The sequence below is a fragment of the Hippoglossus hippoglossus genome, chromosome 23 (genome assembly GCF_009819705.1).
Source record: "Hippoglossus hippoglossus isolate fHipHip1 chromosome 23, fHipHip1.pri, whole genome shotgun sequence".
Lineage (NCBI taxonomy): Eukaryota > Metazoa > Chordata > Actinopteri > Pleuronectiformes > Pleuronectidae > Hippoglossus > Hippoglossus hippoglossus.
In genome coordinates, this window is record NC_047173.1 from 11,918,641 (window position 1) to 11,932,340 (window position 13,700).

The 13,700-nt window shown below is 45.2% G+C and overlaps 1 protein-coding gene across 1 annotated transcript in view; it reads left to right on the forward strand.

The window, feature by feature from the left end:
- Positions 1 to 2,789: 2,789 nt before the first annotated feature.
- The window catches only part of col7a1l (collagen type VII alpha 1-like), a 49,956-nt gene continuing 39,045 nt past the window's right edge, over positions 2,790 to 13,700 (forward strand). The window contains exons 1-5 of the mRNA XM_034578790.1: positions 2,790 to 2,888; positions 7,704 to 7,910; positions 11,637 to 11,817; positions 12,002 to 12,161; positions 13,204 to 13,297. Of these exons, the coding sequence (XP_034434681.1) occupies positions 7,835 to 7,910; positions 11,637 to 11,817; positions 12,002 to 12,161; positions 13,204 to 13,297 (511 nt within the window). The 5' untranslated portion in view covers positions 2,790 to 2,888; positions 7,704 to 7,834. The remainder of the gene's footprint in view (positions 2,889 to 7,703; positions 7,911 to 11,636; positions 11,818 to 12,001; positions 12,162 to 13,203; positions 13,298 to 13,700) is intronic.

Consider the following 13,700-nt stretch of genomic DNA (forward strand, 5'->3'; position numbering starts at 1 on the left):
GCCGAAAACAGAATATTATATTCACCGGGTAATTATATTCACTTGTACCTCCATTTTATACATCGTCAGTGGCCTCTGTGCTCAACACGCTACTTAGGGAAGGGGTAAGAGACAAGAACTGCTAAAGAAAAAACATGTCTGCAAGGTTTTTTTTACTTTTTACCTTTTTTCCATTGGTATTTTGGGAAGATAAAAGTTGGCGAGAGGAGCTAAAGTCTCACTTCAGAGACGCTGTTATTATAACCACGAAGGTAATTACCTGAGATTGATATTTTTATTGGGCTGCCAGTAAAGCTGGGCAGCCGTATGGAATTCCTAATGAATGATGAACCCGATGAACACATTCTTACCTGTGTGCAGACTTTCTTAATCCTTTGCCTTCCCTATTTACTTCCACTCAGCCACAATAACTCTCACACCCTCCCCTCCAAAGCCTCTGCTAATTTACTGCAGTTTTGCAAGTTTTTCCCTGCCTCTTCTTCTTCTTTTTCTCCGCTGCCGGCGCCTCTCTCGACTGGAGGCGAGATTTATGGCGGCCCACTTGGAGTAAAAAGCGCAATTAGCCGAGGCAGGGCTAGTTAATATTCCCTATCGGAGCAGCCCCGGCAGATCCGCAACACCTTTTATACCTAATTACACCTGCTGCTCAAACACAGCTAGGCTTCGCTCACCCGTGACGTAATTGAGCTCAGGAAGCCATCAAGACTGTAAATTGGTGAATGTTAGTTAAAGTTATGTTATGTTAAGGGGAAATCACTATCGACGCCGACACCGGAGGATCCTCTCGCTGTTCAGGCCCAGTTTTACAGCATCGGGAGGGAATCGTGATGTGGTCCTGAACTGATGCCGCCTCCTGAGCTTCCCTGAACACGTTGAGGTCAGTTGCAGGGCGGCGTGTTGCTCAGACGGCCCCGAGGCCAAACCAGCATCATCCTCCTCCTCCGTACGTCAGAATACATCTCTCACACCGATGCCGTTCCCTATAGAAGGGCTTCGTTTTGCATCAAGACTGGAAGAAGATGTCTGACGTTCATTTACACTCTTGCCACAAGCTTGTGCCTTTGACATGTTCTGCTATCGACTTGTCAACATACTTCACGTTCACATCAAATCACAGTAATCAGTGTGTACTCAATAAAAAAGAGCATTTTGTCCACACGTTGTAAACACAGATATATCTTTTAAATCTTTCAAGAGGGCAAATAATATGCTGAAGTGGCACGATCGATGCTGCTAGCGCACTGTTCTTGCAGAGTCTCCCTATGTAGTGATCCTGTGCTTTATTGTATCTGTCGGATATTAATTTTTAATGTTGTATTCATGATGTTTTGTGTGTGTTTGTTAGCACCTGGCTGCAACACAATTTATGGGATAATAAATATCACTTCACCTTCAGCTTTTGGCTGTAGTGCCGCTCCCTGGAAGTTAAAATAACACGCCCATAGAACTCAAAGCTGGGTGGCAGGGCTGAATACGTCTATCTACCACATATACATCATTAGCTTGTTAATTTGAAGCTATAATAAATTCCTATATGTGAGGCAGTAACGAATGGTAGATACTGTCGTGTAATTGTATACGTAATGTAGATTGTTCCTCCTCCCATTTCTACACATTCATCTGAACCTGCACCTCAGCCACATCCTACAGCTAGGAGTGTGTGCGTGTGTGTGTGTGTGTGTGTGTGTGCGTGTGTGCGTGTGCGTGCGTGCGTGCGTGCGTGCGTGCGTGCATGTGTGTTGAGTTATAGCATGTCAACACTGACAGCTGGCTAAACCCTATTAAACTGGTCACCACATTCCTGGGGTCCACCTTTAAAAGGTGACCCAGTGCCCCTCAATATACACAAAACACACACATTAACAAGCTCACACACACACACACTGAGACGTGCTTGTAAAACACGACTGATTTATCCTCGTTCCCGTCCTCTCTGTCTTGAGAAGGCGTTTGCTCTACAAGATATTTTGGCTGGGTTTATATTTTATGGGTTTTTAGTACACAACCCTTTAACACAAAGGTATGTGGGGGACACAAGAGCGCATGTTTCAACAAATTGACCTTGGCCGTGTTCGGACTTTATTTGATGCTACGTAATCTAACGTTGGATGAATAGAATATTGTGAAAAGGCTTCTTTTTTTTTTTAAACCAAAACATCCTTTACCACCACAAGTGAAACAAGCCGTAAAAGACGTGGGACCTCGAATATAATGTGCACCAACATGCACAGTTCACTTGTTGGCTGACTGCTGTTGTCAAGTTTGCGTTGGTTTCTGTTGTGTTCTCGCATTCCTTCAACTCAAGGGGAAGATTCAGCTAATCACGGCTAATTTAGCTCCCAAGTATTTTGACATCATTCTCCCTCGCTGCTTCTTCTGTTACCCCCCCGAGGTGGAAGCTTGTCCGTCACACACGCACTCACATGCACTGTAGCACTGTAGTAATGCATTCCTTGCAGGGTCAAAGCTCACCAATAAACCCCACCTCCCCTTCTCTCTGCCTCTCTCTCTTCTTCTCTGTCTCGCTCTCCCTCTCAGAGCCAACAGGTTGCAGCAGCTTCATACCCCCCCCCCCCTCTCCCTAAACTTTTCTGCGCTTCAGCAGAGCCCAGGAAAAAAACTGTCAGTCAACCACACTTCCACGCTCTCAAACACACCTACCTCCTCCGTTCCTCCGATACAGACGACTGGATACAGTATCTCGTGCACCTCTCCAAGGAAGTTTGATTTATTCATTTACGTCTCTGCCTCTCTCGGATAAAACTTTTACTTTTTTTTTTTTGGTTGTTGTTGTTGTAATATTTAGGGATATATATTTTTTTTCATCTCTCAGCCCTCGAGAGGTCGTCTGGATTTGGAAGATAATGATGATTCACTCGTCTGCGGTGGTAAGTGAGAACGTGAGGGCCCATTTAGGGCCGTAGTCAAAACCCATTACTTTAACTGCACTTTAATATGGTGCTTTACCGAAGAGTTTAGGGTTCTTAACTGTCCAGATACCCTTGTTACAGCCAAAGTATCTGGACAAACGCCAACACTCTTTATACTGCAGCTCCTTAAAGTGCAATTTCTCCTTAGGCAGCATTACTTCTGTGATATTAGCGCTTTTGTTGTCCGCTTCTTTTCTCGTCTCAATTGCTTCCAAGTGTTGAGTTGCAGTAATTGCTACAAAGGAACCGTTTCACGAAGTTTGAGAGCAAGTTGACACGATAAACTCTGTTCATGCAGTGCACACGTCCCGAGTCGGGAGTCGATGCAAAGATTTCACTCCTCCAAATTCAACCGGAGCATAAAAACACAATGACGTGCAGTTTTACAGTCATGTGAGAGCATCGTCCTGAGGTGAAACTATGTAGGAGGAATTGTATTATTCCCCCCCCCCGTGCATGGACTTGTCTGAGTTGGTTGACTGCAAATGTGATATCTAGGCAGTATGTGCTGCAGATTATGAGCTGTGTATGAGTGCATAGGATTTTATTTGAGTCTGTTTTAGCTGTAGATGTTCATGTGTGTCAATAAACTATTATGTATTCTGGAAAGTGTGTGTGCTTGTGTGTGTGTGTGTGTGTGTGTGTGTGTGTGTGTGTGTGTGTGTGTGTGTGTGTGTGTGTGTGTGTGTGTGTGTGTGTGTGTGTGTGTGTGTGTGTGAGCGAGCGCCTTTTCACTGTTTCCCACCTAAAGGGATAATCCCGCCTGTGAAGTGGTGAGGTGGAAAATATCCTTATGTAGAAATAGCTGACGTCCCGTTAGACTTGCAGGGAAAGCGATGTGTGAACGAGTGTGTGTGTGTGTGTGTGTGTGTGTGTGTGTGTGTGTGTGTGTGTGTGTGTGTGTGTGTGTGTGTGTGTGTGTGTGAGAAGACGAGATAGGGACCAGAGCGGGAGCATAAGGGCCGGGGCCAGTAAACTTCATTTTGTTACAGTATTTAATCCTCTTGGCGGCAGTGATAAACTAAAGGCCTCAGACACAATAAACCTGGTTCCTCCCTGGCAAGGCCTGGACACACAGAGCTTATGATCCCAGCAGGGTGTGAGTGATGGCTGCTGTCCTGTACAAGTGTTTTCTGATGATGTGGGGTGTTTACAAGCATATTGTCTTAGTTCCTGACTTGGACTCGTGTGATATTATTGGATGGCAAAGTCTTTCTGTCCAATGGTGGGCCCACTAAAGATTTCATTGATTGCCATAAAACTCTTAAATTCATGGTTAAACTGTGTTAACTCTGGTGACCCCTTGACCTTTGGTCCAGTGCCGTCGTCATCAGGTTAGAGAATTTGATTTTTGCACCAAATACCTGCAAAACCAATTCCCATGATCCTCAGTTGGTCTTTGATTGTAGCGCCAATCAATAACTTTTATCATGCATGTTAGTATTGTTGCTGTTTACTTTCAGGTGGGTCTTGCTTTTTAAATCTTTTCAAACTGCAGAAACACATTTGAGCTGCACTAAAACTTCAGGAAGCTTCTCTCCCGTTTGCCCGTGATGATCACGTCGAAGCCCTTGTAAAAACCCTCGGGTTCTGCATACCTGCTGCTTCGCTGAACACCCGTGCAAACCTCTTTGAAAGTCCCGCTGTCGCTTGGATACAAGATATTAACTGTATGCATCTACGCCGGCTGTCAGTCTCGATAAGGCACATTTGAGTCGGCCCTCTCTCTCCGCGCTACAGTAATAAGACGATACGTGCAGAGACACATCTTAGATCTGCGTTGGTATGGGGGGGGGGGGGGGGCGAGAAGGGTTCAAACCCTGCAGAGGCTCCGTCAGACCAGTTAGACAAATCCCACCCAGGAATAATCTGGAATTCAAACGGATTACCATTTATCTGTTTTTTTTAGTTGGTTATTTTAATAGTTGAAATGTGATCTCATCGGGAAACACTGGAGATTAGGTATCGGTGCACAGCTTGATTAGAGCAACGTGAATCATTAAAGCCGAAAAGAAACCTGCCATGTTTTCATCTCATGAAACGCAGTTGAGTGAAGGCAGATCTCGCTTTGATGTGTGATGCTTATGAATTTACAACAGCACATGCCCGCACCGTACACACACACACGCACTCGTAGACGTGGGGGTTAGAAAGCTAATGTAAAACATAAGAGCACGAACCATTTCCCTAGATCACAGTTAATGCGTTGAACATGTTGCTCTCCGATGGAAGTTCCTTCATTTCAAACGGGATAATCCTTCACTGCTGCATAGCTCCTTTGCCACCTGATTTAAGTGCTTGATTTACTCTGCCCAGGCATTAATTGCACTCGCTTAACTGGATGTTGTCGTAGTTTGTTCTTTTTGTTCATGCGTTCCTGTTACCTTCACCTCCGTGCTCGCTTTTTAAATGTCACCTCCCGAGCCCTCGGTGACGGATGATACGCGGCCGCGGCGTCTCAGCGGGGACTGAATTGCCTCCACTCAGTGCGTCGTGCCAAGTCAAAAGCTGTAGCTCCGGGGCTAATCTCTTTCATGCTAACCCAAAGTTTCCTCTGTCTGTCGAGGGAAGAGACAGAGGAGGATTTTTTTTGTATCCCCGAGCGTTACTGTACCTCCATTTACTCTCATGGACAGCTAATATTCTGCCTCCATCTAGATTTGCCGTGAAGAACCGCTGTGCTTTGACCGCCGAGGCTCATCCGTCTTGAAATGTCCCCCCCCCCTCCCCATCCTGATGTTGTTTCTTCCAGAGATCATCTGCGTTCACCTGTCTCCTACACGTCCACGGCTGATAGTGTTTGTCCTGAAGTATCGTTGAAGATAGAGCTAAACTAAAGCGCGTGGAAACAAAATGCTTCAAAAATAAATATGATCGCTGTCGAGCAGGAATTCAAACCCCCACATTTTGCATCACAGATAAAAGTTGGGTATTTGTGTCTGTCCTTGAAATTGTATGTTATCGATATCCCCACACGTGAGTCGGGATAAGAAGTTCATTCCCACCGTGCCTTTTCTCACTATTTTGCAATGCAAGCATGAAACACCATAACCAGAACATAGCAGAGGGCAGGTGGACACTGTCATTAGACACACTTGGGGTCCATTAGTGCAGATTTGACATGGTGGTAGATTTTCTTTTGGACCGAGTACGCACACAGGCACTGGAAGCGATTATCCGGGCTGTCTCGGTCTAAACCTCTGGAGATAATCGCAGCTGTGAGTTCCGGGGCATCGCAGTGTCGGACAGGTGCATATGGCTCACAGGTTTGAATCACTGGTCCAAACCTCTTTTGCATCTGTGGAATCCTTTAGGAGCTTCCTCGAAACCTTGTCTGGTTGAATTTACTGAACAGGTCAATGCGTTTCCTCTCTTTTCATGTGATGTTCAAGGTGGAGGGCGGCACGGTGGTGCAGCGGCTTGCCTAACAGCAACAGTTTGCCTGGGTAACTGTTAGAGATCGAGACTCATCAGGTTGATCAGTTGTTTTTATCCATATTGTGTCTGGAAGCAGCACAAAGTTTGACTTCAATATATCCAGTGTGAACTCATTTTGAAGATTTTTCGCTTATTCACACTTCTTTGAGCTTATCAGACATTTCCATACTCACAACATGAGCCTTTCTCGTGTTTAAATGTGTGCGTATGTCTAGGAAAACAAGCCTGAAGGTACATTTTCCCCCCATCGATAAAAAAGTATGAGCAATGTCAACAAAGCAGTGGCATGCGTCCAGCTCAGCCCGCAGGTTGAATCTGGAAGAGGCTCCGACAACGGCAATAGATTATTGGAGTAATTACTTTTAATGTCCGCATTGGTTTACACTTCCCAATAACAGCTTTTAATAACTGGGCTCATACTGGACAGTTTAAAAGCCCCTTTGATGCTTTTATTTCCTCTGTGTCATTGGAATCCGTTGTAAAACTGTTTACACACAACAGCGACGGGAGCCAGGACAACACAGTGCTAACCTGGATATATTGGCCCGTATTAGACCAAAACAACTATACAGTGGGTTGTAAATGCAGTGGATAGTAAACACGAGCGCGGTGGTGCAGTGGTTAACGCTGTCGCCTCACGGCAGGAAGGTTCCCGGTTCGGTTTGGCACGGGGGGGTCTTTCTGTGTGGAGTTTGCATGGTGTCTGCGTGGGTTTTCTCTGGGTTCTCTTCCACCCACAGTCCACAAGGACATGTAGTGGAGACTCTAAGTTGTGCATAGGGGTGAAAGGTTGTTTGTCTCTGTGTGTTGGCCCTGTGGTACCCTGGCAGCCCCACCTCTTGCCCGGTGTCTTGGGTTCAGCTCTAGCCCCGGGGGTGAGCGGTATAGATAATGGATATTAAACAATGCAGCTGCATGAAGAAGTTTATAGATTGTTTATATCTAAACTTTATTTAACTAGAATGCACTGAATTGCACACGATCATAAACATGCCAGCTTTTTTTCATCAAGATCTAAGAACTGTTCTCTGAGAAATCAACCGAAATTTCCCAAAACACATCCAATGTGTCAAATAAAGTGAAAACAGTCCTGGATCGGCACCAAAACTGAATGGTTTCTTCATTGGGTCATTTCTCACTCCTCCACAAAATCTCACAGAAACTGGTTTGGTAGTTTTTGCTAACAAACAAACGCAGATGAAAACATAATCTCTGAGGCGGAGGTAACAATGTGTTTCTGCAAAAACCAAATTAAAAGTAGCTGATTAAGTTTTTTTATCTTCAAGTGCCTTTAATGACTTTTTCCATCCTCTATTCATTTTTTTATACTTTCAGACAAAAGGAGAGAAGAGTTTGAATTGATGATCGACGAGTGGAATTCAGTAAGGGGATTTGTGAGGAGAAGATCCAGGAGGAGGAGGAGGAGCGGCTGATCGAAGGAGGAAGAGGAGGAGGAGAGGAAGAGTATGGGCTGCTCCTGTGTGTGGATCTTCCTACTGTCCCTGTCTCTCTCCCATCAAAGAGTCACCGCACAAACTGAAGGTAAATGACAACACAAGTTTCTCTGTCCCACACAGCGGCATCACACTTCTTCCTTTTACTTTTTCCTCTTACTCACTCCCTCGCTTACTTATTCATTTATTCAGTGAGTCACCTTTTTCTTCACTTTGTTCCGTGTTTTGCAGTCACTTCCTCCGTGTCAAGCTCCACCTTATGGTGCCATGCGTTGCTTAATTCTGAGTCTGAACCATATGTCTGATTGTCAGAAATGTGCACGGGGCGCATGAATTAGACGACTCAGATGCTCGGGCCACGGAAAGGGCAGATTCTCCATGAACACAGCCTGTGCGGGTGCTCCATCATTAAATCTCCACACCTGGATTGGTACACAGGGGGCAGACGCCCGCCCGGCTCCAGTTACCATCCAGACTGTGTCTAGTCAGGGAATTCAAACATCTGCTGGCCTCATGTACAGTACAGAGCTCGGTCTGCCGGCCTGTCAAACTCAACCCCCCCCCCCCCTAGATACAGAGCCTTAGCCTCAGGTGCTATTGGATGTCACCGAAAGGTCAAAGAGCCAATGAGAAGTTAGATCTCCTCCACCTGGAGAGCGGTTGGCAGAAAGTGATTGGTAAAGTTGTCGGGCAGAATTATGGGGAGGATAAAAATAGACCGAGGATGTTTTTGAAGCTGCGCCTCCTTTGCAGCGGTTTAATTGACAGTGTTAATTCAAATGCCAGTGGTCAATATTTAATCATGAGGACAGCTTGACACCTTAAAGCTCCATTAATCTACTGTGTATATATATATATATATATATATATATATATTTTTTAATCGATAACGTCTCAAATGAGCACTGGGAGGGATCCTCAGGGAATCATCTGAACCGTGGAGCTTTTCCAGCCACTTGTAGGTCAGTGTTTTTGCTTTATGGCACAAAATGTTCCTTTCCAGAAGCAGTAAATAGCTGTTTTTTGTTAATATGCTCTGACGAACCTGCAGTGCGCTACTGGTAAATTTAAAAGGAGCAACTGAACAAAGACAAATCCAGCAGCTGAAGAGCCAAATATTTGTAGAGAATAGTTGGCCGCAAAAGCTTTACAAGGGCAACGGGCTTGTGAGCTTCCTCTGGGATATAGAAGTAGTGAATAAAACTGCTAAATAAAAAACATAATATACTCAAGAACTTGTAAAAAAATGGTTATTATTACTATACGGTATTACTATCATGTATTTTTTTTGTTCTTTGGTTTTGCTTTAACATTTTACACGACAACACAAATTATTTTCTAGCAACTTTGAGAAGTTAACTAAGATCACAGACCCCCCCTGTCTGAATGACAAGTTGAGCCAAATCAAACATGCAACTCTCAACCCATGACTCTGTGTCCAGCAGGTGCAAATATTTCTCACATATGTCAAGAATCATTGTGTTGCTACAGCTCCCTGGAGAGGAGGGAGCCGTTTCTCAAAAATACTTTAAAGCATTAAAGTGGAAAGACAAAGCTTTACAAACCCAAGAAGTTGTCATATCATTGTCATAGAAAGAGAAATGGAAGCTGGGGTTAGTAATAACTTTAATCCATGCTGCGCTCCAATGTTTTATCAACATGTGTATGAACACAACCCCTGCTGTAAGGTCCCCAGCCTTCTATTAAACATCATGCACAACTCTACTGTGAATAATATGTTGAACACAAGGCTACAAGTTGACTCTGAATAATGGGAACCTTTCTGTTCATCAAATCAAATCTAAATAAAAAAGGCTACATGTATAAGTATGTGATTTAATGCTTCATGCCCCATGTGTCAGCCAGCTAACGGCTCCTAAAAGACTCTACTGTTCTCTCTGTGCCTTTTTTTTTTTTTTAACGATATTAGAAACTGCACGAAATTCAAATTGGAAACACGACGTTATGAGACTGATTAGCTTGTTTGTATCCACTGGCACTGACTTGCCCACATGGGGGGGGGGGGGCTATGGCACTGGAAACAGATCCTGAGGGAACGCGCATTTGTCATGTCGACCGTTTGAAACTTTGTCAATATTTGCTCTTTCTATCTTTTCATATTTCCTTGCTTCTCTGAGAGTTTGGGCTCCTCAGCAATTTACTGCAGTTTCTTCTCCTCCTCCTCCTCCTCCTCTTCCTCCTCCTCCTCCTCCTCCTCCCTTCTTCTGTGTGAATAACATCTGAACCTGATGGCCTGTTGAGTTCTCTCGGACTCTGTGATGGTTTACATCTCTTCTCTTGATCTCGTCGGGAGCTAATTGCAGCAGTGCATCATTATTTCTGATGCGTGTTTTTCTCCCGGCAGAATTTTTCTGCAGCACACGCTGAAGCCACTGAGCTACGTCTAATGCGTAAATCGATGGAGGTTTTACACAGACGTGCATACAGCCTTTGCGATATCAGCATAGATAACCTTCAAGAAAGACCATGCCTAATCCCTCAGCATGTGTTGCCTCCTTATTTTAGGCATGTGGTTCTCACCTGCCAGCCCAGACAGACAAACTTCTGGATAATTGATCTTGTTTTCTCCCTCAGTCTGCCTCCGTCTGACAGAGACAAACCTCCAGCTGCTCCGTAGCTTGAAAGCCTCCGCCATATTTCATGTGCTCTTGCAGAAACCTCTGGAGTAGAAAATGTATCCTGGTGAATGGAACAGCCCACATGTGCATGCTGGGGCGGTCGGCTGCCTACATGGGACTGGGACTGGGAAGGATGGACATTGTTGAATCCTGGGAATCGGCATCAGTGTTGAATCCATCTGCAGAAACAATCCCAAAAATTGAATTCCCAACAATATCTAGTTTCCCTCTGTGCGTGAGGGGGAACACAATGTCAGGTCGCCGGTGGGCTGGAGACACATGTCACCCCCAGTGCATCCTGGGATGACCGCCAAGGGAAGAGGGGCGAGATAATGGAGGGGAGAGAGCTTGGCTAATGAAACAGAGGACGTAGCGGAGAAGCGTATAGTTATCACTTACCAAACAATCAGCGGCGCCAATCTCTTTTATTCGCCAGTCTAATCAATGCTGTCGTCACTGTGGTTTATTGCATATGTAATGCCAGTATATTGATTTGGTGGGTGTTTGCGGACACAGCAGATTTCTGTCTGGAGTGTGTGTGTGGGAATGAGTGCAGGCCTTTGCATCAGGAGATTCCAGAGCTTAGGCATGTGTGTGTGTGTGTGTGTGTGTGTGTGTGTGTGTGTGTGTGTGTGTGTGTGTGTGTGTGTGTGTGTGTGTGTGTGTGTGTGTGTGTGTGTGTGTGTGTGTGTGTGTGTGTGTGTGTGTGTGTGGCTTCTCAACGCCATGTTAAAAAGCATCTGGATCCTCCCACATGCAGCACATCTTTATCCAAAATGTGATTGTTTGCGTGAGCGAGGAGACTGACCCTGATTTTCGGGTGCATTTACCTTATTATTCTAAGCGTTCCTCAACGCTCCACTAAAGTTTTATTGCTGGAGTGCTCAGAATATTGATAGTCTCTTTGGCTCACTTGTGTCTCATTAAACATTCATGAGGATTTGCGTGGTGCTCTGGCAGCAGAGCAGAGGCAAAGGATGGGAGGATCCTCAACAGGATGGAACAAGACTGCTATCTGGTGGTCAGCTGGGGAATAAAACACATCTTTAGGGCAACAGTTGAATCCTTAAACCTTAAAAAAAGATTTACTTTGCATTTAACTCTTTGTCAGATCCTTGCTTCTTCCTCCTTTTGTACTCACGCACTCACTGATTCATCCGTTCTTCTCCCCTCAGCATGCAGGACGGTGGTGCAGGCAGACATAGTTTTTCTGGTGGACGTCTCGTGGAGTGTGGGTCAGACCGGCTTCTCCAGAGTTAAAGGCTTCATCTCGGCTGTGATCTCCTCCTTCCGGGACAGTGTGGTGGGAGCCGAGGGGGTCCGCTTCGGCGTCACTGTCTTTGGGGATGTCCCGAGGTGACACTCAAGCACAAGCACTAACACATTGCACACAGTTTTGTGAAAATCCCTTGAACTCTGATATTCTGGGGAAACAAATAAAAGCTGAATAATCCACTCACCTAACAATGTTCGTAGTAGTTGCTCCATCACGTCCACAGTCTTCTCTGTAATCCTTCCCTCTGTAATCCTCCCTTTGCAGGATGCGGATCGCTCTGACAGACTATAGTTCCCTGGAGGAGGTGCTCAGAGCCATCAGGGACCTCCCGTACGACGGTGGATCCAGGAGGATGGGTTCTGCCCTCCAGTATCTGGTCGACCCTGTTTTCAGCCCCGCCATCAGTCGGGATCACGCCCCAAAGGTACGACACCTCACCCAGAGGGATGTGATCATGTGATGTACCCATCGAGGGTACCGGCCGATACCACAGAAGTTCCATACGCTCATTAAAAACTGAAGCGTGATCTTATTTGTGTACACGTTTCTCAAAGTGTGGATACACAAGCACCAGGCAAACCGCTGATTTGACATCACAACCCACTAAGACTGTTGCTTCCACCCGGCCGGCAACATGCATGTTCCCTACGGTTCAGTCCCACTGGGAAGGCAAATAACTATCAGCAGTCTGCATGTGTGCTCCACAGGACGCAATGGAAAAACAAACCAAACTAACTGTTCTCCTATTTCCACACAGCCGTGAATCTGATTCAACCATATAGTGACAAACTGAGATGCACCGGCAACAGACTTGTATTTGTCTTTTTCTTTGGGTTTAAATTGGCGATTCAGTGGCTGTTGATAAGTGGTGACATTAACCTGATCAGCCAGATGCTCAAGGACCTGCTCTGAATCTGAACTGCTGCTGGTCCCAATCTTGAGACTTAAACCAGACACAATAATCAGCGATTTAACTAAATGTATCATCTAATAGGTGCCTCTCGAATTAGCAAATTCCCTTTGTTTCCAACAGATCTCCATTTTCAGTTTGCTCCATCCCTCTGACAGTCTGTGGTGTGGTCTCACAGCTGGTTAGCATTCCGGTCGACTCAGCACACTCGACGTGGGAAGGCAGAGAATTGGGGATTTATCAGATATATTAAATTCTAGAGCCAGAAATCAGCAGCTGCGTTCTCACATTGATGCTTTCGAGCCTCCGCCGTCATTGACTGAGCGCTGAACTTTAAATGAACCGAGTACACTTTAAGACTGAAGATTAACATCCTGTTAACAATGGGGAAAACTTGTTCTCTACCACTTCTTACTTTGCAAATTTGAAGAAAGAAACCAGATTTTTTGACAAATGACGTCCACTGACATTAAAATCACAATATTCTAACTATTCTCCTGTATATGTCATGTTGAATGACTCCTCTTATGTAATTCCCTCTCTTCCCTGAGCACAGATTGCAGTTTTGATCACAAACGGACCTTCGGACGAACAAGTTGACGCCACAGCCACAGCTGCGGCTGACAACGGCATTTCCCTCTTTGCAGTAGGTGAGTGTGTGAATTCCTTCAACATCCCCACTGCGGCGACCCTTCAGATTTTTATCCGAGCTCTGCCGCCTCTTATCATCAGTGTTTGCAGATGGAAATTCATGTCCTGTACATTGGAATTCATTGGATTCAGTGTGGGTACTTGTGAGTATGTGTGAGATTGTTGTTTGTCTGAGCACAGTCATGCAGGATTATGCAGAATCCAGAGTCCTTACTGGATGTTTGGTGCCCATTGTGATACCAATTTCAGGGAGTAACACAAATTCTAATATCAATACATATATAAATATACCCTTGGTATACCTGGGTACACTCTGGACTGGTAACCAGTCTATCACAGGGTAGATATAACACATGATATATCTATGATAGGTAGAGCCTGACCAATATGGATTTTGGGGGG